At 39.9% G+C, this 22,294-nt stretch overlaps 1 protein-coding gene across 5 annotated transcripts in view; it reads right to left on the minus strand.

The window, feature by feature from the left end:
• CNTRL (centriolin) overlaps nt 1-22,294 on the minus strand; it is a 33,925-nt gene that overhangs the window by 1,609 nt on the left and 10,022 nt on the right. For 3 of the 5 annotated variants that reach the window (XM_026860537.1, XM_026860536.1, XM_026860535.1), the window contains 30 exons: nt 20,937-21,090; nt 20,043-20,263; nt 19,170-19,346; nt 18,067-18,201; nt 17,424-17,569; nt 16,800-16,980; nt 15,638-15,817; nt 15,144-15,323; nt 14,481-14,597; nt 13,923-14,067; nt 13,090-13,229; nt 12,413-12,599; nt 11,854-12,164; nt 11,325-11,533; nt 10,958-11,150; nt 10,437-10,567; nt 10,164-10,304; nt 9,921-10,047; nt 9,305-9,469; nt 8,400-8,559; nt 7,603-7,718; nt 6,370-6,587; nt 5,772-5,929; nt 5,436-5,509; nt 4,622-4,810; nt 3,440-3,665; nt 2,916-3,121; nt 2,492-2,632; nt 1,037-1,312; nt 868-930 (listed from right to left, as the gene is read on the minus strand). In XM_026860537.1, the coding sequence (XP_026716338.1) occupies nt 868-930; nt 1,037-1,312; nt 2,492-2,632; nt 2,916-3,121; nt 3,440-3,665; nt 4,622-4,810; nt 5,436-5,509; nt 5,772-5,929; nt 6,370-6,587; nt 7,603-7,718; nt 8,400-8,559; nt 9,305-9,469; nt 9,921-10,047; nt 10,164-10,304; nt 10,437-10,567; nt 10,958-11,150; nt 11,325-11,533; nt 11,854-12,164; nt 12,413-12,599; nt 13,090-13,229; nt 13,923-14,067; nt 14,481-14,597; nt 15,144-15,323; nt 15,638-15,817; nt 16,800-16,980; nt 17,424-17,569; nt 18,067-18,201; nt 19,170-19,346; nt 20,043-20,263; nt 20,937-21,090 (5,067 nt within the window). Of the gene's footprint in view, nt 1-867; nt 931-1,036; nt 1,313-2,491; nt 2,633-2,915; nt 3,122-3,439; nt 3,666-4,621; nt 4,811-5,435; nt 5,559-5,771; nt 5,930-6,369; nt 6,588-7,602; nt 7,719-8,399; nt 8,560-9,304; nt 9,470-9,920; nt 10,048-10,163; nt 10,305-10,436; nt 10,568-10,957; nt 11,151-11,324; nt 11,534-11,853; nt 12,165-12,412; nt 12,600-13,089; nt 13,230-13,922; nt 14,068-14,480; nt 14,598-15,143; nt 15,324-15,637; nt 15,818-16,799; nt 16,981-17,423; nt 17,570-18,066; nt 18,202-19,169; nt 19,347-20,042; nt 20,264-20,936; nt 21,091-22,294 lie in introns of those variants that run through there. The other 2 variants (XM_026860538.1, XM_026860539.1) reach the window with 2 other exon arrangements.

Genomic DNA, 22,294 nt, shown 5'->3' on the forward strand with positions numbered 1-22,294 from the left:
AGAACCTTCCTAGCAGGGATTTTTTAATATTTTTTTAAAAAAACCTGGACTAATCTATTCTGTGAAAATGCAGGGGGGTTTTGCCTCTTTTTTTGAGAAAGCATATGTTAATTACTAATCCATTCTTAAGTCAGTTGCCCGTGGTTAAACCTGCAGCTTACAGCTCTGTATCTTACCAAATCATGGTGTTCAGGCACGTTGCAGTGAAGCACTCCAACAGGAATGAGTGGGACAGTGAAGTTTGGAGGCAAAGGGCCACAAACGACCTGGGCTCCCACAGGAGGGGGGCCGTAGATAACAGATCCAGGAGCAACTGAACCTCCACCCACTGCTGCAGGAGGAGGGCCATAAACCACAGTCCCCTGAGGTACAGGGGCACCATCTGGAAGGACTGTGTAAATAACTGTACCAGGGGGTGGGACAAAGGGAGGGTCTTTGGGAACACGAGTTGCTTCATTTCCTTCACTATCTTCTTTCGTTCTTTTACCTTTAGCCAAAAAAAAAAAAAAAAAAAAGATATTTTTAATCACTTTTTCAGTAAGACATTCTTCAAATGCACATTTTAAATTCTATGTAATGTACAAAAATGTGATAAATGCTGCTTAAGCTGAATGAGTTCAGCAGGAATTAACATTTATAATTCACTCATGCACATCAAAAAAATTCACTATGAATTCTAAGCAAGTCCATCTTTAGTATGCTCCTAAACATTCTGAGACCACGAGCTTGACTTACTTTTACCAGAATTTGTTTTCCACAACCTATTTCTGACTGGTGAATAAACCCAACATCCTCCTTGATGGGGCAAGTCTTCCTTCCTGCACTGCCTGTCCTGACCACACCCTCTCCTGGGTGGGGATGTGCCACATTCAGCCGATCTTCGTGGTGCTGCAGTTTTTCTCGGAGAGCCTCGCCACGCCACTGCTCATCCTGGAAACAAAAGCACATTCAGCAACCGAGCACTACAGCTGGAGGTACCAGCACAGACAGGCTCAGTGGGAGCACGAGGAGCAGCTCCTTTTTAAAAGCATTTTACCATTAAGAAGACTTTAGAAAAATTCAACTTTTCTTCCAGTGTGAAGAGTCTCTTGTCAGCAGCTGCGAACAGCCCAGGCTCCTGCCCGTTATCAGAGTCACCCTGCAGCCTCCCCTTTACTTCAGAAGATGATTCCCAATCTTCCAGCAGTTCTAGAGAGGATGGGCTTGAAGACGTAAAGCCCTTCCTAATTTCATCTTCAACCTCCAGCTTGAGCAACGTTGCTGCATTCTCTGTTTCCCTTCGGTGCGTGTCCAGGTCCTCTTGAGTTTTTACCTACATCACAGAACAGGCTCAGCACTTTGCCATCAGGTTACAAATGCATCATCACCCCAAAGGGATTTTCTGGGGTCACTGAATGAACAAGGCTGATTACTGAAATGTTGCTGTTTTGACCAGTGCAGCCAGGAATCACAACACCTCTGAGCAGATGCAGCCCTGATTCTGACATTAACTTTGCCCTGTGAAGCCCCTTGGATGGTGACAGAGGCAACTAAATTTACCAAGACACAAGTTATAACTTAAACCTGCCCACACTCTGACCTTGTACAGCTCCCTCGAATGCTTCCTAGCTGCCAACAATATTCTTCTCTGAAAGACCCTGTTTTTAAAGGACTGAGAAACAATTTATAAAGGATTTATTAAAGGACTAGAAAGAGTCAGACAACCTGAAATCACCTTTTAACTTCCAAGTATCAAAGGAAGAAAAAGCTGGCCCGGGTTAGCACTAACACATTATTAAGTGCCTACTGAGTAGCTTTGAACCTTGATAACATTTTAGTGATTTGCATGAAAGTTATGACTTTAGTTATGCCAAGCTCCTATTACCAGACCTTCATGTCGACAGGAGCAGAGTCCCAATTCTTGCTGAGCTGACAGCAAATGTTACAGTGCATCTGCCACAGATCTTGGGAGCATCCAAACCCAATTACTCCTAAGGACCAGCTAGGCCCAGCACCCTCCACCCCGTGCCCACGGGCTCTTTTTCAGGGACCGTTTCACTGGGCCAGAGGGGCTGATCCACGTCACTGGGCTAGACAGCACCTGGAATTCTCCGGGATGGGATGGGCAGAGCAGGAAACTAGGCAGCTGCACCCCTCTGCCACAGCCTCCCCCACCTGAAGAAGGGACACGGCAGAGCTGGGCAGCCCTACACTGCCAACTCCACACGTGGCTGCCTGGCTGCAGTTGGTGGGTTTGGTTTTAAACTGGGATTACGGAGCTGCCTGATCCTACAGACTATTAACAAAGCTTAACTTCTCCCAGAGATGGGGGAAAAATAAAAATAAATTAAAAAAAAATAAAATAAATAAAAATCACACCTCGGTTTTAAGTAGGTCTATTTTGAACTGTGATACAGCAAACAGGAGGAGATTCAAACCCCAGACAACGTAAACTTGTGGGGAAGACAGAGCTCTCCCTGAAACCCACCAGCATTTGGCTGCTCGGGTGTACCTGGCTCTGGAGATCCGGGGAGAGCTGCAGGGGCTGGGCAAGGTCCTTCGGAAGGCGCCTGGCCCGCCTGTGGTTACTGTGCGTGGCTTCCTCGGCAGCTGCTCTATCGCTCCGCAAACAGTTATTTTCATGCTTTTGTTCCTAGGAAAATGCAGAAAAAGTGCCTTTTGCCGTGAGCAGCCACTGCAGAAAAATGAATCAACAGAACCCACACAACGCAATTTCTTCAAGTTAAAAGACATTAAATAGGAGTAACTAGAGGTGTTCTGCAGCACAAGCTAGAAATACCAGAGTCTGGTTGCCTCAAGTTCTGTCTAGTCATGAAGTTAATGTATTACTTTGTTCCTCCCACGTTATAAATGGGTGTTCTATCATGCTGCTGTTTAAAAATAACCCAAATCCCCAAACATTCTCCAGGACTTACACGCAGTTTTCTTTCAAGCTGCATCCTTTGCATCTTCATCGCTTCTTTCAGACTCAGGATGTGTTTTTCTGCTTTTTTTCTCTCTGATGCTATCTGATCTTGGAGATGGTTTAGCTCACACCTGGAGACTTCCAGCTCTTTTTGAAGAGACTGCATTTCTCTATTTTTCTGTTGTAACTGTAATTCCTTTTCTGAGAGCTGCTGTTCTGTAAATAACATTTTGAAAAAACAATCCTGATTAGCAGAAACGCTAAGTGTCTTGGCATATTTCACGCCCATTAGGTATTTCTCAAACACATTAATCTGCTGAGCAATGGCTTGTAAAAACCCTGACACAAGGTGAGAGGGGCCAGAACACCAGTTGGGTCTAGAATGTCAGTTGAGCAAGTCAGTCTAAGGATCGAGTCAGTCCATGTGCTGCATTAGAAACCCAGTGAGATTAACAGAAAAATGTGTTGGTTTCCTTAGACTTAGAACCCACAGATGGTAACAATTTATTTATGTATCTGTGCAATGAATCTTACTGCTTTTTCTGACAGTTTCTTCAAGTGCTGCACATCGGGAATCCTCCTTTTCCAGCTTCCTGAGGTTTTCTTCTGCCAGCTTTACTTTTGCTATTGCCTGCTCCAGTTTCTTTTGTTGATCTGTTAGTTCCTTTTCCAGGAGTATTTTCTGATCTTTCACTTTAGCAGTACATTCTTCCAGTTTTTTTCCTTCACGCTCTGAATTTTGCTTGAGGTTATGAAGAATCTGCCAAAAAACCCACCGCTTTAACCAGTGCCAACTCGATGAGAACAAAGACCATCACCAGAAGACATTACAGAAGTTAAAGCAGTGTAAACTGGAAAGAATTAATAGCCTAATACTCCCTACTAACAAAGAAAGTTGATTGGTTTTTCTTGCTTTTATTTTCAGTAAGTTTTTCTTTGTTCTTTTCAGTTTTTCTTTTGGTTAACACTTCGTTGAAACTGCTCAGCTGACATATGTTACTTTTACTATAGGAATATACAATTAAGCCCTGATTTCCATGAAGGGCTGATGGGCTTTGCACAGACAGACCGTAGAAGAGAAGAACAAAAGTTACCTGCCAACGGTGATCCGCTCAAAATCAAAAGGGAACTTCAAGATAAAAGCACCCTGGATTTTTTTTTTTTCTGTTTAGATTTGGAATTACAGAATGCAGCTGGAGTTAAGTTTTGATTAGTTTCACTTGAAATCCACTGTATCACTTCAGGTACTCTACACAGTTTGCTCAAGTCCCAAGAGTGATCAAGAGCATGGGAAGAATTTCTCTGAACTACATCCAGCTGCTGTATCTATCCTGGCAGCTGACAAAATAGAATTACAGAGAATAATCTGTACCAGGCCATCTCCTCACCAGCTCCAGCAGCGCAGACACAGCAGGGCAGTGCCCTGCACTGCACTGAGCCCTTCCTGCACTTGGTGCTCAGCACCGACTTTGCAGCAGGTTTATCATCACTTTGGTATAAGACGACCCTGCCAAGAAGGCTCAAATCCTTTGTTGTGATGCACTACTTTTCATTAAAATGTAACTCGATGTTGAAGCTTTTTATTTGCTCTTATTCCTCTAAAAATGAGGCATTATGCTGCCTCAAATACTATTTGTAAACATGCACCCAAACCATTCTGGCCTGCATTATTTTTAGAGGTCAGGAGAAAGCGATGCACGTCAGAAGGCTCGTTACCGCTTCTTGCTTGGCCAGTTCTGTTTCTTTCTCTTCAATCTCTTTCTGGAGATGCTGCAATTGGTTCTCCCTCTTTTTCTGTCTCTCCTGGCAATCCTTACGTTTCCTTAAATACTCTAGGATATCTTCTTTCAGGGTTGCCTGCTCTCTAAGCAGCTCCTCCTGATGCCTTGTATTATTTTTTAAATCCTGCAATATAAAATATAAAACCAGGTGACATAACTAGCTGGTAAGAGTAACAGCTCTCTGGTTAAAAGGCTTGCATTTCAAACAGAACTGCTTGCCCCTAATCACACCCAAGATTACCTTCCACTTAAACCAGCCACAGAGTGAATTAACACAATAGGAGCCACCAGATAAAAAACTAGATGTTGTGGTGTTTGTTGTTTTTTATAAAAAAAGTATCTTCTTCCTTAAAAAAAACCCCAATAAACCAGATGACTTTGCCTCTGTGTCTGGATTGTTTTCTACAAAGAAGATAAATTCCAAACCAAACAAATCCACAGAAAAAAACCCCAACCCCCCACCAAACTGAACAACCCCAAACCAAAGGCAAAAGCAGCCACACACTCCAATCTGCCAGTAACAACCAGACTAGGAGAGTCATCCCAGCTGCCCGACACAGCAATCCCAGCTGCTGGGGGACCCACCGTCGTGCCCAGCACCCCAGACTCAGCCAGAACAAGGCAGGGAACTGGCCGAGGTTCATGAGCTCTGTGCTCAGATGAGGAACAGGGGAGAAATGACACCCCTCGTTTCTGTGCCACAATCTACTCCCTACGTGAAAACAAACAAGTATTTCACCAACACTAACCTGTTCTAGCAATTGCAGCTGTTGCCTGGAGTCATTTAATTCTCCTTTCAGCGTTTCCAGTTCTTCCTTTTTTTCTAGAAAAATATTTGGCAACTGAGATTTTCAGTCAGCAATTTGAAATACCTATACAAATAAATTACTGCTTTTCATAAATGAAGAATGAACGATGGAGAAACAGCTTCTGAAGTTTCCATCTTTTCAACTTGTTAAATACTTTCTGCCTGTAGATATCTGAGCATGGTGGATATTTAACATCATACAGTACAGTTACAGTGTACTTTTAACACAATTTCTCTTAAAATATATTACAGTTTAAAACCAAAAATTGATCTTTACCTTGAAGATCCTGCTGTACAACAATAATATCTCCATTCAGTGAATTTTTTTGTTTGTGCAATAGATCTACCTCCTGCTGCAGGTTTTTAACATCCAATTCCATTTTCTCTACATTGGACAATGCAGTTCTGCTGCTCTCTTCAGTAGCAGTTAAGTCTCTGTAAAATGTGAATATATTCTCAGTACGCTGGAAGTACTTGGTGAGGACTAAGAAACAGCTGCATTTCAGTAGAAGTTCTCTCAGCTCAAGGGGATGCTACCTAGCAGTCACGAGAGCAAGACAGCTGTCCTGTTCCAAGAGTTGAACATTTTGCTTTTCATAACATTTCTCATCGCGTTGCCGTGATACAAATGCTGTTGCATTCATCAGCTTCATCAGCTTCACTGCTGAGTATTTTCTGTAAGTCTGCTGTGGACATGCTTAAAATAAAACCTCCACAGGATATAAGAAATGGCATATTCTGTGTAATTGGGCACCTCAAAGTTACAGCTATATTTTTAATTATGATAAACAGACATTCAAGTCACTTCCCGTCACTTCTGATCTTTGCAGGAAAAAAATAAAAAAAAAAACAAACCACCAAACATTCCCTCCCACCTTCTGGTTTGTGACAACTTCTTTTCCAAACTCTGACAGTCGTCCTCAAGCTTTTCCTTTTCTTTATTCAAAGACTCGATATTATTTTGCAGAGTGCGCATTTGAGAAACCAGATGTTCGTTTTCCTGACGGTCCTTCTCAAGTAGTTGTTCCTGCCAATCTACTTCCCCTTGCTGACACTGAAGTAATCTCTGAATGTTCTCCAATTTTAACTTCTCCTACAAAAGAAGGCATTGTGAACAACACATTTAGATGGTCAAGAAGTAGAACAAGTTATTAACGTCTTTAGCAGCAGCAGTTGAAAAACCTCTCATCCACAGGGATCACATGCGGGCTAGAGCACCCTCTAACTGCTGCAATATAAGCAGAGATAACTGCTTCAAGTGCCAGATTAATTTGAGCGTACTCAGATGAAGGTTATGATGAATATGAGCATGAGAACTGGAAGACAGAGGTGCAATTCTTTGTTCCATCACAGTTTAACCATCATTTTTCCCCCACCCATAGGAGCAGCACATCTGTTCATCACAGGGGTTTTGAGAGAATGACCCCTTCAAGGGCTGTGAGGTGCTCAGCTGATGTGACAATAGGAACGTACCAAACCACATCAGCCAGGCCCTTTTCCATCCTTCAGAGTACAGAGAGAAGAGGGAGAGTTTTTTAAAACTAAGCAGCAGGTAATACCTGCTTATAAATGCTCTCTTAGCAAACGCATGTCAGATTTTCCATAACTGCAAAACTGAGTAAAGGAGAGCTACCCAGACTCTGACCTAGGGAGGCTGCTGATCTCTCTGGTAGGAAAACTGAATGTCTTTATTCACCAAAAAGAGAAGAGATTAGCTGAGCTAAAATACTTTTTTAATGGTAGAGAAGATCGGCCAGCTGAGTTAGTAAACTGTCTTCCACACTTAACTCTTTGCAAGTGAGGACACAGACAGAATCCAGGTAAAAAGACCCTGGAAGCTAATGCTAGGGAAACAGTACTCAGTTCTACAGCCACAGAAAAGCTTTCTGTCCTTTTGCCCTCTCTCCCTGATATGCACCAAAACAGTCCCATTATTTACAAGGGCCCAACAAGCCCTTAAGCCTAAAAATCAGACTTAGGACTTTTCTGGATAAGGTGAAATCAGACTAGAAACTGATTGATTTAAAAGTGTAGGCACTCCATTACCCAGAGTTTAACAGAACCACAGGACATGCAGTTACTGTATTAGCTGTAGAAGAAATACTTACTTCTAGAATTGCAACCTGAATCTTCTCTAACTCATTGACCTTTTGGTCATGTTGTAGCTTCAAACCTTCAAGTTCATCACTTTCAAGCTCCAGCATTTCCACAACATGTTTCAGTTCTAGTAAGATGAAAGAAATAAAAGGTTATTACAAGCACATCAACTGCATTCTGTTGGTATCATCCCTGTAAAAACTCTTCACAATTGCTGTGTCAGACACATCAGGTGTTACACCTGATGCTGTTCGGCCAGCAAGTTGCAGGCCTGTAGGTCTCCTGCTCTTCCTACCCCCTAGGGAGTTGTTCTGGGACAGAATATCTGACTGATAAACAACGAAAGAAAATATTACAGATAAAGTACAACACTTGCAAACTGCCACTGCTTATATTATTTCCCACGACCTGACAGGATGGAACTGCTTAAAAAGGAGATTCCTCCATTTCCTCACACACCCTAGTGTGTAATTCTTCTGTGAATGCAGCACAATTGGCTGACATCTCCCAACCACACCAAGCTCACAGTAGTGAACTTACTGATCAGTCCTGACAGTGGATTTGTTCACATTTCTCTCTGGCATGAAAAACTCCTGTCCCAAACGTGAAGCAGCACAAAACATTGCCTCAAGTTAAGCACAGGGTACCTGTCAGCTCTGTGTAAGCTATGAGAACGACAGGGAATTCCTTCTCTGCAGTCATTCACAGTATTTTAAAAGGAGTGAGGAACAGCCTTCTGTTCCGGAGCTCAGAGTGTTATTTCTTTCCAATCTGCACAAAATACAACCTAGTAAAGCCAGGGACACACCTATCTTATGCCTGGTAATTTGCCCAAGTACTCCTTGAAGATTTTCTTCCTCTTTTCCAATATCCTTCTTTATGAAGGAAAGCTGCGCTCTTTTCTCATTGATCTGCACATCCAGTTCTTTCTTCTCAACGTTAAGCTCTTCCAGAAGTAGTTTTATTTCCTGTGGATATGTATCAGTGTTACAAGGAAGGCCATTATTTGCCATTTTAAATAAAAAGTCTTCCTTTTAAATAGAAGTTCTAAATATTTATAAAATTAAAAGATGTCTGTCAACCGCATTCTGGTCAATTTAATTCCAGAGTTTACAGTTCCAGTTAATGGTGTAAACAAACAAAAATATATAATACTTAGTTTGAAGTCTTTGAGCTTGTTGACAATTCATAGTAGTAATCTCCCAAAGATTTTGATCTACAAGCCTTAAAACAGGAAGTCAGACAAGACGACCCCACCAAAGAACCCCACAAAATATAATTAACCTTGATACTGTGTTTTTATTTCAGAAAGTACAGAATCCTGTCTCTGTAAACAGGGGTGGAGACAGACAGCTGACTTACACCAGCTTTTTGTGTTTTACACACACTGATCAGGCTGATTCGCTTCAGCAGCTGCTTGTCTCAGCAACAGAAAGTCGTTCAGAGACGCCTATCTAATACAATTTAGTTCAAGGGATCAATTCTGTAAGTATTAGTGCAACTAGGGAATTCTAGGAGTTCTATTACTTATTTGTGCATCTGGACCAAGCTCTTGATCACACAAAACTGTGAACTTGCTCTATTTTTCAGTGAGTTTTGGGCAGTTGTACAAAGTAAAATTGATTTTGTGGAAACTTTATGGGATGTTTTTGATACTTCTTTTCCTGTTTTTCGAAAGATATAATGAATTGAAAACACATTTTGAAAAGTTACTCTTATCTGGCGTAGTTTTTCATTTGCTTCGGCTTCTCCATCTCGAAGAGCTTCTTTGAGGTCACCTTTCTTCTGAGAAATACAGTCTTGAAGGACATGGAGCTCTTCCTTTCTTTGGCTTAACTGTTGCTCTAGAAACGAGAGCTCTTGTTGCTGAGCACTGATCTACAACATAGAATTAACAGAAGAAGCATCTAAAGACTTCTATTTTTGTAGCTACACACATGCACAAGGACAAGTGCAGTACAATGTTCCCTGACAGAGATTTATTTTTATTGTGTAACGTGCAAGGATCCTCTCAGAGCAACGAGCTTCAATTGCTAAACCTGGGTAATAAAGCCAATACTAAAGACTAAGTTCTGATCTGGACAGTGCAGTCCTGTACCTCAGAGAGTTAAGTTTCTTATTCTGAAATGCAGTAAGGATTGTCTCTGCAGAAACACTAGTGAGACTGGGATCATAACAAAACAAAGACAATTCAAATTACCAACATTAAAATAAACCTAAGAATTAAATTCTTCAGACAATGCAGTTCAGAACTTACGATTCTTCTCAGCTTCCACTTACATCAAAAATAACACTACTGATAGTCCAGAGTTAATAAGATAAAACTTACCTGATCCTTCAGTCTTTCCAGTTCAGTTTTCTTGCCTTGAAGAAGGTTTTCTGCTTCTCTAAGGATTTGGAGGTGATGTTCTTCATTACCTTCTGCAACTTGAATATCTCCTTGAAGCTTCTGAAGACTGACAGTGAGGATAAAAACATGGCTCAGAAGAAACACAAATACCTGAGGCAGTAACTTGCTGGAGTAGGACATCTTTATACCATAAACTGTATTCAATAAAATAAAAACACTTACCTTTCAGTTAGCATTTCTATCTTCTGGTTTAAGGACTGGAACTCAGAGTCTCTTGCAGCCACCATTTTGTTAATCTCCTTCAAAACACCTTCTTGTTCCCTCTTGTGCTGTTCTAAATCCCTCGTATCTGCCTGTAGTAACCTAAAGAAGCATTTATGCCTTTTCATATTAACATTTTAACAGCTCTCCCTCTCCAAAAGCACACTCGATATTTTGAAGAATCTCGTTCTTCTCCTCATCCCCATTTGATACAAATTCACAAGAACAGTGTACCTTAATTGCTGATCTGCTTTCACAAGTTTAATGGCCATTTCCTGAGCCCTTCGCTCTAGCTCCTCTGCCTCAGTTTCAGTCTGGGTCAAATGCTGTTTGGCATGATTGTACTTTTGAATAGTGTCTTTAGTCTAGAGCAAAAATTGAAGATTACTGAGACAATACATTTCCATCTTATGCTTTCCACATCCATAACCTGCAGGTTAGATGTCTAAAGATGACCTCCTCCTGGATTATATATTCCACCTGAGCCTTCTCCCTCTCTAGACCACAAAGTAGAACCTTTTCTCCTCTCCTCTCCAGAGCAGAAAAGCTTCCTCCTCTTTGGCAAAGACCAAAACATTGTCTAGCGCAGGTTATCCCAAGACTTAATTTTCCTATAGAAGCATTTTAAGAAGCATCTGGTTATCCAAGTGAAAAATAAAACTGCTTAGACAAACAAAAATCCTCTGCTTAACAACAACAAAAAAAAATCTTACCAATGCAAATCCTTCTGCACTCAGAGTTAGGGCTTTACTTACTTTCCCCTGTGTGCTCTCAAGTTCCACTTCAGCTTCTGAAAGTAGCCTGTCGGCCTCTCTAAGCTCTGCTCGTCGTTTCAGAAGAGTCTTCTCTATACACTCAATTTCATCTGCAATATCTTCATGATGTCTGAGAGACTTCTCTAACTGCAATTCTGCAATCAGGTTGTCAGTACACCCTTCAATAAAGTCCCTAAGAGGTCAGGAAGAAAGACACGGAATTAAAATACAAAATGCCAGAGGCCTGAAGCCTCTCGGAAGTTCTAGTTCATTTACACTAATTATAAAGAACACAAAACTGACTTTTATCGGAAAGCAGTTATTTCCCCATGTTTGCTTCAAATGTGTTTTAGTGCAATATTCTTACCTGCGTTTGTTATGTTTTTGAGCTGCTCGTCGTAGCTCTGCTATTTGGTCTTCCAACTCTTCTCTTTCATGCAGAAGTTCTTCAACATTTTGATGCAGTTTTTCCACCTCTTTTTTCCATTTATGCTCAGCTGCCTCTGACCATTTATCTTTGTATTTCCGAGACTTTAAATAATACACAGTGTCTTCTAGCCTTGAGATTTCACTCTCCTACAGAGAGAAAACAGAACAAGAAAAATTAAGGCCTATTTTCTATTTCAGTCCTCCTGAGACACAGGAGCAGCTACAGATAGCAGAGACTGCACTACGAGCACTGAAGGTAGAGCACTGTTATCAGCAAGCTCACTCAGATCCAGAACCTTCCTAGCAGGGATTTTTTAATATTTTTTTAAAAAAACCTGGACTAATCTATTCTGTGAAAATGCAGGGGGGTTTTGCCTCTTTTTTTGAGAAAGCATATGTTAATTACTAATCCATTCTTAAGTCAGTTGCCCGTGGTTAAACCTGCAGCTTACAGCTCTGTATCTTACCAAATCATGGTGTTCAGGCACGTTGCAGTGAAGCACTCCAACAGGAATGAGTGGGACAGTGAAGTTTGGAGGCAAAGGGCCACAAACGACCTGGGCTCCCACAGGAGGGGGGCCGTAGATAACAGATCCAGGAGCAACTGAACCTCCACCCACTGCTGCAGGAGGAGGGCCATAAACCACAGTCCCCTGAGGTACAGGGGCACCATCTGGAAGGACTGTGTAAATAACTGTACCAGGGGGTGGGACAAAGGGAGGGTCTTTGGGAACACGAGTTGCTTCATTTCCTTCACTATCTTCTTTCGTTCTTTTACCTTTAGCCAAAAAAAAAAAAAAAAAAAAGATATTTTTAATCACTTTTTCAGTAAGACATTCTTCAAATGCACATTTTAAATTCTATGTAATGTACAAAAATGTGATAAATGCTGCTTAAGCTGAATGAGTTCAGCAGGAATTAACATTTATAATTCACTCATGCACATCAAAAAAATTCACTATGAATTCTAAGCAAGTCCATCTTTAGTATGCTCCTAAACATTCTGAGACCACGAGCTTGACTTACTTTTACCAGAATTTGTTTTCCACAACCTATTTCTGACTGGTGAATAAACCCAACATCCTCCTTGATGGGGCAAGTCTTCCTTCCTGCACTGCCTGTCCTGACCACACCCTCTCCTGGGTGGGGATGTGCCAGAACACAGTAAACAGACTCCAGAATCTTTTGTGCTGCGGGAAGCAGGAGTTGAACCCTAAAGAAGAACAAAAATCTAGAAATATGGTAATCTAGAAATAACGAGTCACATAAGTTATTTGTTGTAGACATTCTAAAGTAGTGATTTTTCAAGAACAGGCTATACACACTCTGCTTTCTCTCACTTCCAAGCATCATGCTGCTTTAAAAGAGAGTACTGAATGTGTTTATTACAATATTTCTCTGAAATTCAGACAAGTGCTGTTTTCCAGGAAATGTTTGCCTATAATATCCCCTTTTAACCTTTACCTAAATGAATTTACAGCACTGCATTTTGAATAGTTGCCTCCAAGTTTTACATACACTAGATTCCCATTACTATAGAGTAATAAGCTTTTATCAGGGAATATTTGTGAATGTGTTGTTTCAGTATTTCCCTTACACGCCAGCCAGTATTTTTTTCTCAAGTTACTCCCAGACCTAGCAAGTTTATAGGGGACCTTCCTATATCAAATGGCTTTCCACATAACAAGATTTTTATTTCTGACCTGGGATGATGGCATGTAACACCAGTATCCCCTTCTTTTCAATGGATCTGCTATACTGGTGATGTAATCGTTCTGCTGTGAAAGCACATCTCTGAGGGCTGCAATTTCATCTTGTAAATTCTCAATTTCATCTTTGTTACCTGTAAATTAATCATATTTTATAGGCATATAAGGCAAGATTAAGTAAAAAATACTGCATTCAGCTTTCCAACTAAACACTTTTATACAGCGTAGACATACACTGGCCTTTGCAAGTTTATAATTTTAAGACTGTAGAAATTCAGGTTCACATACATGTAACTGATGCTCTTTTTTCCTTCTATATAGATACCTGACAATGTTCTAGAGCAGTCTAAACTGAAGGCATAGCACAATTACTGTTTTCTAAGTAGTTCCAAAAAGTGTTATTAATACAAACTAATGAAAACTTACAGGCTGTCATTCTGATTTTCAAACTAAGGAAAAACTTGGACTAAATTTCCAGAGGATGCCAACTGACAAAGCTAGAAACCTAAAAGGGCTGGTGCCACTGCTGGTCTTTAACCATCCATTTCCTCCATTCTTCAGATTTGAAGAAGCAAAGACCCATCTGCTTCACCTAACTGCACTGTGTCTTGCTGTTTGCTTCATATCCACAGATACAGAGGATCCACTGAAACACAGCGATTTAATGCATCCTGTACAGGAAGCTATCCTGAACAGTTTATTCCCCTAGAATAAACTTGCAGAGCTCTGAACAGCTTCTCAGCTTAAACAGTGAGAAGTATGGAGAAAGTGAAGTCTTCTCATCCATGTTTATCTGCAAGAAATGAAGAAAAAAAAAAAAGGAATACCTGTCCCAATATTATCCAACAACCATCTTAAACGGTCAATTTCTGCTTTTTGTTGCTCCATAGCTTCACTTAATTTATCAATTTCAAACTTCTGAGCGCTTGCTCCAACGGTCTTCTCGCCAGCTTTCTCCATTTCATGCTGAAACTATTTAAAATACAAGTTTAAAACAAAGCAAAGCACTTCAGTTTAGATTGAACTGAAGCTTTTTCAAACATGCCCATCCGTTCTTACAAAAATGCTCACTCAGCAAAACACATGTACCACCTTGATGTGACAGAATTGTTCTTCCATCCCCTCATATGACCGAGGCTTACAGACAAAAATGACATGTAAAGGCACTTAAGTGACAGTTTTACTTAAAAGGAGGCTACTCTAGCCAGGGAGGTTTTCATATTGTTCTCTGGCAGATGTCAGGAGAGGGAAGACTTGGGAAAACTTGACGAAAAAGGGCAGGGCACACACATCTAAAGATGGCGTTTTCAGAAACTCACTGAACAAATATACCCAAGTATTTTATCCTCTTGATATAATAAAGAGCAAACATCACTGCAACCTACTTGTTCTTCCTTCTCTTTGAGGAGTTGTTGTAACAATTCTATTTCTGCTTCTGCTCTGGCAAGATCCCGGGCTGCACGAGCTGCCTCAGCACAGAACTCTTCAGCTTCCTCAATCTCCTAAAATTGACATTTCAGTTCAAGCTTTAGTTTGCAAGAATACTTCACAAGCTTGCAGATGTCTCATGCAGCTTTGTGAAAAGCTGACTAATAAGAACCATCAGCACTTGTCTGTTCTGGAATTCCAGAAATTGGCAAAGCTTATGTAAAATAATGTTTCTCCTTTAACTTTACAGCTTTTCTACAGAGATGTTTGGACATAGCCAAAAATGGTTCCCAGAACAAACTGCCGTAGTCCCTTCTGCTTTCTTACCTTAAGTAACAATGTATTATCTATTTGACTTCCAGTTAAAAGAGATTAAACTTGCCTCTCCCTTACCTTCTAACACACAGCAAGGACACCCGTCCATACCCAAATTTACCCTGACATTCACCTACTATATTTCAGGATGAGACTGTCCAAACCAAGAGCTCCTGTGCAGCAGGACAATTCAGAATAAAGCTCTGAAGCTAAATTTAAAAGACAACACCAGAACTGCTCCCACTATGATGGCATTCAAAAGCACTACTTACATAAAAATCAACTAATTATCAGTGTTGATTTACCTCAGCTCGCTCCTGATTAATTCTGTGAACAGTCCCATGAAGAGCCTTTAGCTGATTTTTAGCAATGGAGAGCTCTGTGGCTGCCAGTTTATCTGAAGTGATGATTGCTCTCTTTAATTCCTTCAGTTCTTTATCCAGATTGACAAATTGCATTTGTGCCCTGGCATCTTCTATTTTTTTCTGAAATGAGGAAAACAATAGGTTTTAAGTTTTAAGTGAAAAGCAGCATGGAAGGCAGGCTTTCTGTTGGTGAGACTTTTTACCCCACAGATATCCCATTTTGTATTGCATGCATAGAAGTAACAGAAAAAAAAAAAACAAAACAACAAACCCTAAAGCAAGGACAACCAATAAAATTTAAGGAAAAGAAAGATGTTAAATATATAACCTCAATGTTCCTTTCTGTATTTGATCTATCTTAGAAAGCAAAATAATTCAGAAGTTTTTGAACCTTCATGAGCACACACAGTGCACAGACTGGTCCTTATTCCTACCCTTTTCTCTAAATCTTCCAGTTGAGCAAGAATAGTCTCTTTCTCTTCATCTGCTTCTTGGAGCTGCTGATCAGCAAGGCCCTGCATTTCTTCCATGCTCTTTATTTTTTCATGTAAATGTTGAATTTCATTCTCTAACTGATGGACCTTGTTCTTATTCTGCCTGTTTTCAGCTTTAACCTATAAGTGAAGTAAGTTAAAGTGAGTAGCCAGAAATGTTATTTTTTTCACCCTAAAGCCACCCCTATTTTAACGATGTAAAGAAACAACTTCGTGGCAGGTGGTTACCAGTATACTTTGTTGCAGAAGAAAAAGGATAAAAGGAAATTTGCCACTCTATTACATTTCAAACCTGCCCATTTTGATAGTAGTATGTACAGTGATCTTTCAAGGATGTTGCTGGCTGGTTTTCTACCTTAATTGAACTCTTTTTTGGCCTCTGAGACATATCATTGAGCCTAAATTCTAATTCACCAAATAATCAGTCTAAATTCCTAAGGACTATTAATAAAAAAAAAACCAACCAAACCACCAGTTCTGACTCCACTATTACACAAACACCAAAAGTGGATCTCTCCTCATCATACAGCTAAAATTAGAGATTGCCTGTGGAAGTTTTAATGCACATGAAACCCTTCTCCTCCAAGCAACATTTTTTGCAATCTTTATAGAATAAAAGCCAACAAAAGGTTGCAAAGGAGCACGTGTCCTGTCAAATATACAATTACACACTTATCAAAAGCAAGCAAGAATGGTTGATATGTTTCACTACTTTAACCAGAATTTCACAGGGTACACAGCACAGAAGTGGTCACTTATTTGTTTTTCCTATTCAGAAGTTTTTATTTGCTTATACAATTTCTTTATAATTACTACATTTATTACTACAACTACACACATTCGTGCACAACAGGAAAATCAAAACTCTAGTAAGGGTTAGTATTCCTATTCTAATCACAAGTGACAGCATCCTGCTCCCATGTGAGCTGTCAGTGTGCTTCTGACAAATGTATTAGTCTACCTTCAGTCAAATTATACTCTTCTGAAAGTTGGAGAGTAGCAATGCTGCATCCACAGTGAAACTTGGTTCTTCAGCTGCAAGTTACCTTTTTAATTCTAGCTCAAATTGTCTTACTCTTGCTTTTGTTGTTTGGATACGTGCCTGTCTATATTTCTCCTGTACTTCTTCCAGTTTTTCCTGCTGGGATACCATTTCTTCCTGCAATTGTCTTTGTCTAGCCCATGCTTTCTCTTTTTCCCTCTGAGCATCAGCAAGGATGTCATTAAATTCTTTCTGCAGATTCGCAAGGCTTTTCCCTAAAACATCAGCAGAATTCTGACATCTGAAAGAGAAACAATCCAGGTTCCAAGACAGAAAAATAGTGATTTTAATTTGTGATATCAGATGCTGAAATGAAGAAGCCTAATACAATAGTACAAGTTTAAGAGATCCAGTGTAAATGAGTTCAGGTGCAGCACTGACCACATTACACTGCGCAGACAGACCTCTATACCACTCTGCCTTTGTTTATTACCACTCTTTGCTGCTGGGGACAAAGATGGGGAAAGGTTTGCCCCATCCCTTGCAGTGAAACCCAAGAGGGCTGTGTATTTCCCTCAGTAATATAATTACTGAGCTCAGGTGATGCTCTCAACAACCCCAGGGTGCTGAAGTTCAAGTTTGAACTGCCCCAAGTTGCACTCAGAAGGATACAGCACATGTACCTTGTTGCTCTCATGTACTTACCACTTTCACATGCAAAAATCTAACACCATTTGTACTCACTTAATCTCTCCAACTCCTGTCTGAAGCTTTTGCTTGAGTTCATTTATACGAGCTAAGACTTCCTCAGGATGAATTAAGTTACCAACTGCATGGTTTAGCTGATTCTGAAGATCTTTAAGCTGTTGTTTCAGAAGATTATTGTCTCCCTAAAAAAAAAATAAATAAAATAAACACTTGTCCACACAACTAAGTAAACAAAACGCACAAACGTAAAAGCTACAATTTTTAATATCTACATCTGTTTGGGGGTCTTTGTTATTGCTGTTGGGTTTTTGGAGGGTTGGGATTTAAGGCGTTTTTTTTTTTTCCTTTTCCTGTTTTTCAAACAAAGAGTCCAAACATTTTTTTCAGCATGGCTTGAACCAATACATAGAACAGTTTATCAATCCCTCTGCAATACAACTGAGCAGCTCTGAAATTGTTTCAAAGGTCAATCTAAATAGCTAAAAAAAGACAGGAAAATAGAGACTATGGTGTGGGGTGTCTGGACAAGAAAATTACAGTCAGAAAAAGTCATAAATAGTACTGAATTTCAAAACAAGATTCACACAGAATCCTTTTAAATTCTTAGCATTTTCCCCTTGGGGGAGTAGGGAAACATACTGCATATCAGGTAACTTTTTAAAGGCAGCAAATACTTTACCTGCAGTTGTTTGAATTGAGAAAGGAGCTTAAAATTTTGTTGTTCCTTCTCTTCTGCTAGTTGTGCTTTGGCCAGAGCATTCTCTAATGCTTGCCTTTCTTTTTCAAGTTCAGCTTGTAGGGCTGACAGTTCCATCTACAAACACAGAAAACCTTCAGATAACATCCCCACTCCCAACCCCAACCTGTCACCCACTACACAACAGCTGTATTTCTTAAAATAGTAACAATACACCTCCTAAAAAACCCCAACAAAACAACCCAAACCAACCCATCATCTTACATACATAATAGGTGTCATTTCCTAAATCCATCATCATCATCATCACTTGTACTGTAACTTCTAATCTAGACCTCACATAAGCCTGTCCTACCCACCAGGTAAGTGACAGGTTTACATTTTATTAGCGTTCTACAGAGAGCTTTCAAGTTTTTCCTGAAACATTAAAACTAGAAGACTTGGAGCAGTTAGGGACAGAACACCACACTTTACTGTTTTGCATTTTCCTTTCTGCCTGCAATCTGACATATGCAGTTGGAATGAGTCTTGCAACAAAACCCCACCATGCTGATTTCTGATGAATGGAAACTGAACCAAAACAGTAGTTATTGTACATCATCATCATCCACAAATCCAAATAAGGATCCCTAACAGTAAGATACAAAGGGACTGCACAGCATACATTGTTCTTCCCCAGCAGAAAGGTAGTTTTATATTACATTTAAAAAAAACCAATTGCTATAAAACTCAATTTTTTACTACAAAGAGCAAAAGCAAACTTTGTCTTTCCCCAGCTACTTTTCACAGGACTGCTTCAGTGTTATTTCTTTGATGTGTGCATGGTTATCTCTTTCCAAAAAGATTATTATTATTTTCCCTTTAAATATGGTAAATATTCCCTACAGGCTCCCCAAACAATCTGCACCTTGCTTAAACACAGAATTATAAATCCTGGCAAACTGATACCACCTTCCACTTGGGGGCACACCTAAACCAACAACCATTTGCAAGTCAACGTTGGAAATGTGGTACGGGTGAAGGTTTGGTTGCCCCTTGTCCTGGGGTAGATGATCCCTTTGGCAGCCCGAGAGCTCTGTTCCTACCTGGCTAAGTTGCTTCAGTCTTTCCAATTCTTCTTTTTGCTGATTAGCTTCTGTGTCTCTGTCTCTTAGCTGGGCTTCCAGTTCAGCCTCATAGGCACTGATGTCCCCTTGTGCATCCCTAAGCGAGTCATTTATTTCTCGCTGCTCTTGGAGTGCACCTTCTAGCATTGTAATTTCCTGAAATTTTACATTCATTTTAGAAATATGCATACAGGAGAGTCAGGATTTCTTCTGAGTACATTGCCTCTCTTCCTCTGTCACTCTGGAACTCATCACTGTGACAGCAGATAGGTCAAAACAGACACTAACCCTAAACATTAAAACTTAAAGCTAGGTGCCACTATTACATACAAAGATCAGGTCAATGATGCTACCGTGACAAAGCTATGCTCAAGTCAGAGACACGTAGCTTAACGTGATACACATTTGTCCCTGGTATTAAGGTTTACATAAAACTTATCAGGATACTAAGACAGCTCTCTAAATAATTGGCTGATAGGACAGATGCAGCTAAAAATACGCACCTCCTCGGCTAGTATCCAGACAGTTTTCACTAATGCAATTCACTGTGATATCAACTGCAAATCCATTTTTAGGAACGTCTGAAAGGTAAAGCCTGCTTTTCTGAGACATCTTCCATAAAAGTACAGCTCTACTCTGTCTCCTGCAACTGGTTTTAAAGCCCAAATTTTGTTCTTAATATGTGTGGGAACATCTAATTCAAGTTACCATATGAAAAAATTATTTTATCCAAGACATTGTGCTCTGATATTCCAAATTTGGTCATTTGTTTTTTGTGGTTTTGTTGGGTTTTTTTTTAAAGTTTAATCTTGCGTATCTGCATTTGGGAAGAAAATTAGAATTAAGTCTTACTTTTCTCATATTTTCTGCATCCATGGCAACTATTTCCAGGTTGTTTCTTTCCTCCTCGAGATGTGCCAATCTTTGTAGCAAAGATTCTTTATCCTTCTGCAACTCCTTACATTCATCATTGGCCTGTTTTGCCTGACACTTAACGCTTTGCAGGTATTCCTGTAATCCAGTGATAATACTTTCTAAATCCCTTTTCAGTGCTTCATTTGTTGCTATTTGACCTGCAGAAATGCAAAACAAATTTGAGATGCTTAAGAAACCACACTTCTTTATAAAAACAAAAAAAACTGCCTCTCAATCTGCTTTAAAATGTTCACCTATTGGAATATGTAGTAATAAGTATCTAGAACTCAACCAGAAAATGCCTCTTTTAAAGGCTGGGAGTTCCTATGTTTATGTATTCACCTGACCACTGGAAGAGTTAAAAGAAATCACACTTTGTGCATTCCTGCCCCTCACCTAAGATAACACTTGCTACCTCTACACCTCACACATCAATTTTGTTTCAGTTTTTATATTCGTATTCTTTTCTGGGATATTTACTTTCACATAGATGAGGTATAGTAAATGTATATCTAAATTTTGTTCATTTACTTTATTAAGTCAGTTTCCAAAAGTTCCCCCTCACATTAAGAAAAAAAGAAAAACCAACAAATCCTGCAAACTACCTTCCCAACCATGTAAAAGTGAGGTGAATATACTAAAGAAAAAATTAAAAAAAAAAAAAATATTAACTGATCTAAAAGTAGTCTTTAGGTAAGAATAGCTTTTCAACCTTTTCCTAAATGTTTCCTATCTTTTAATTTAAGCAAAGATAAACAAAACTGAATCCCCAATTGAACTGTCATGTACCCTAAACGCAAGCAATACTGTAAGACAAAAAGAAAAATTTACCATCGGTGAGCTGTTGCTCCAAGTCCTTGATTTCCTCAGTTTCCTTAGCAATCCTAGAGAGCATTTCATCCAGGCGACTCTCAAGCTGTTTGCAGTGTTTGTTCATTACATCAAACTGCTGCTCTTTACTTGCTTTTTGAGCTTGCATGTGAACCTGCATATTAACAGTTAGAAAGGTAGTGGGAAAACATCAATACAGATTTTAAAAGTCCAATCAATATTTTAGCTCAGTTCTGGAGTGCCTTACTACCGGCAGCAGATTTTGTGGTGCTTTGGGTTGGGTTTTTTTTGTTATTTTTCCTCGTTACTGTCCCACAAGGAATCCCAAAGAGGCAAGCAATCTGTGTGACGCACAGCATCCTTAGTCTCCCCCTTGCCCAGGCATGATGAATTAAGGTCTGCATTTAGAAATTATTACTCATGGCTACTACCTACCTTCCTGCCTTTACTTTTTATTATACCATTTCCTCTTTCAAGAACAAACATGATTTCTTCCAGAAGCTTTAATCCTGTCATCCTGCATTGCCTTCACAGCAGATGATGCTTTAGAACATGTCAGGTCAGCACCCGAAGGAAAATACTCTGAATAACAAGCAAGTCAGGCCAACTTTAGAGCTAAAATTTACTTAAAACACTTTTTTTGCGGTTTTTTAATATTTTCTGAGAAATACACTGTATTTCTCACTGTATTTCTCTGTAGTGCTCGCACAGACTTTGGTCAGCACTCCATGCATTTAGGATTAATTTAGGCGATTGTTTCAGCTGCATACAAAACTTGGTTATCAACGCTACAGTGCTATCTGTTTCTCCCTGGCGTGAAATGACTCACCAACAGCTCAAATGCCGGAAGATTTCGAAAAATACATAATTATACTGTCAGGATAAAACGACACCTTTTTTCTTACTACTCACAAAAATATTAATCGAACCACAGAAATTTTAAAGTTCTCAGAAAAAAAAAAAAAAATCACTTCTAAGGTTGCTTCTGTAACAAAAGTAATGGGTAAAAAGGAATGGGTGAGAGCATTCTGTGGTTTTTTTTTTTTAAATGGATGAAACCGGAAGTTTTTTTTTAACGTTGCCGTTAGTACAATTCAGCTTGTCACCCTGTGAAGCCAGACCACCATTCGGCTTTCAAAAGTGAAATTTCAACAAGGAAAAGGCAGGGAGAGGCGCCGCTGCTGAGTCATTTTGCTGCAGCGTGTCACGGGAGAGCGGTTCAAAAACAAAAAGGGAACACTTACAGCTTTGCCTTTGTCTTTGCTTCCTTCGGTACCGCTCCTCAAAACGGCCCAGCCCTGAGCTAGCGTTCAGGTGCCCGCAGAAGCGCTCCCTCCAGCAGCTGTCTCTTATACACA

Source organism: Athene cunicularia (assembly GCF_003259725.1).
Source record: "Athene cunicularia isolate RWA chromosome 17 unlocalized genomic scaffold, athCun1 chr17_part1, whole genome shotgun sequence".
Lineage (NCBI taxonomy): Eukaryota > Metazoa > Chordata > Aves > Strigiformes > Strigidae > Athene > Athene cunicularia.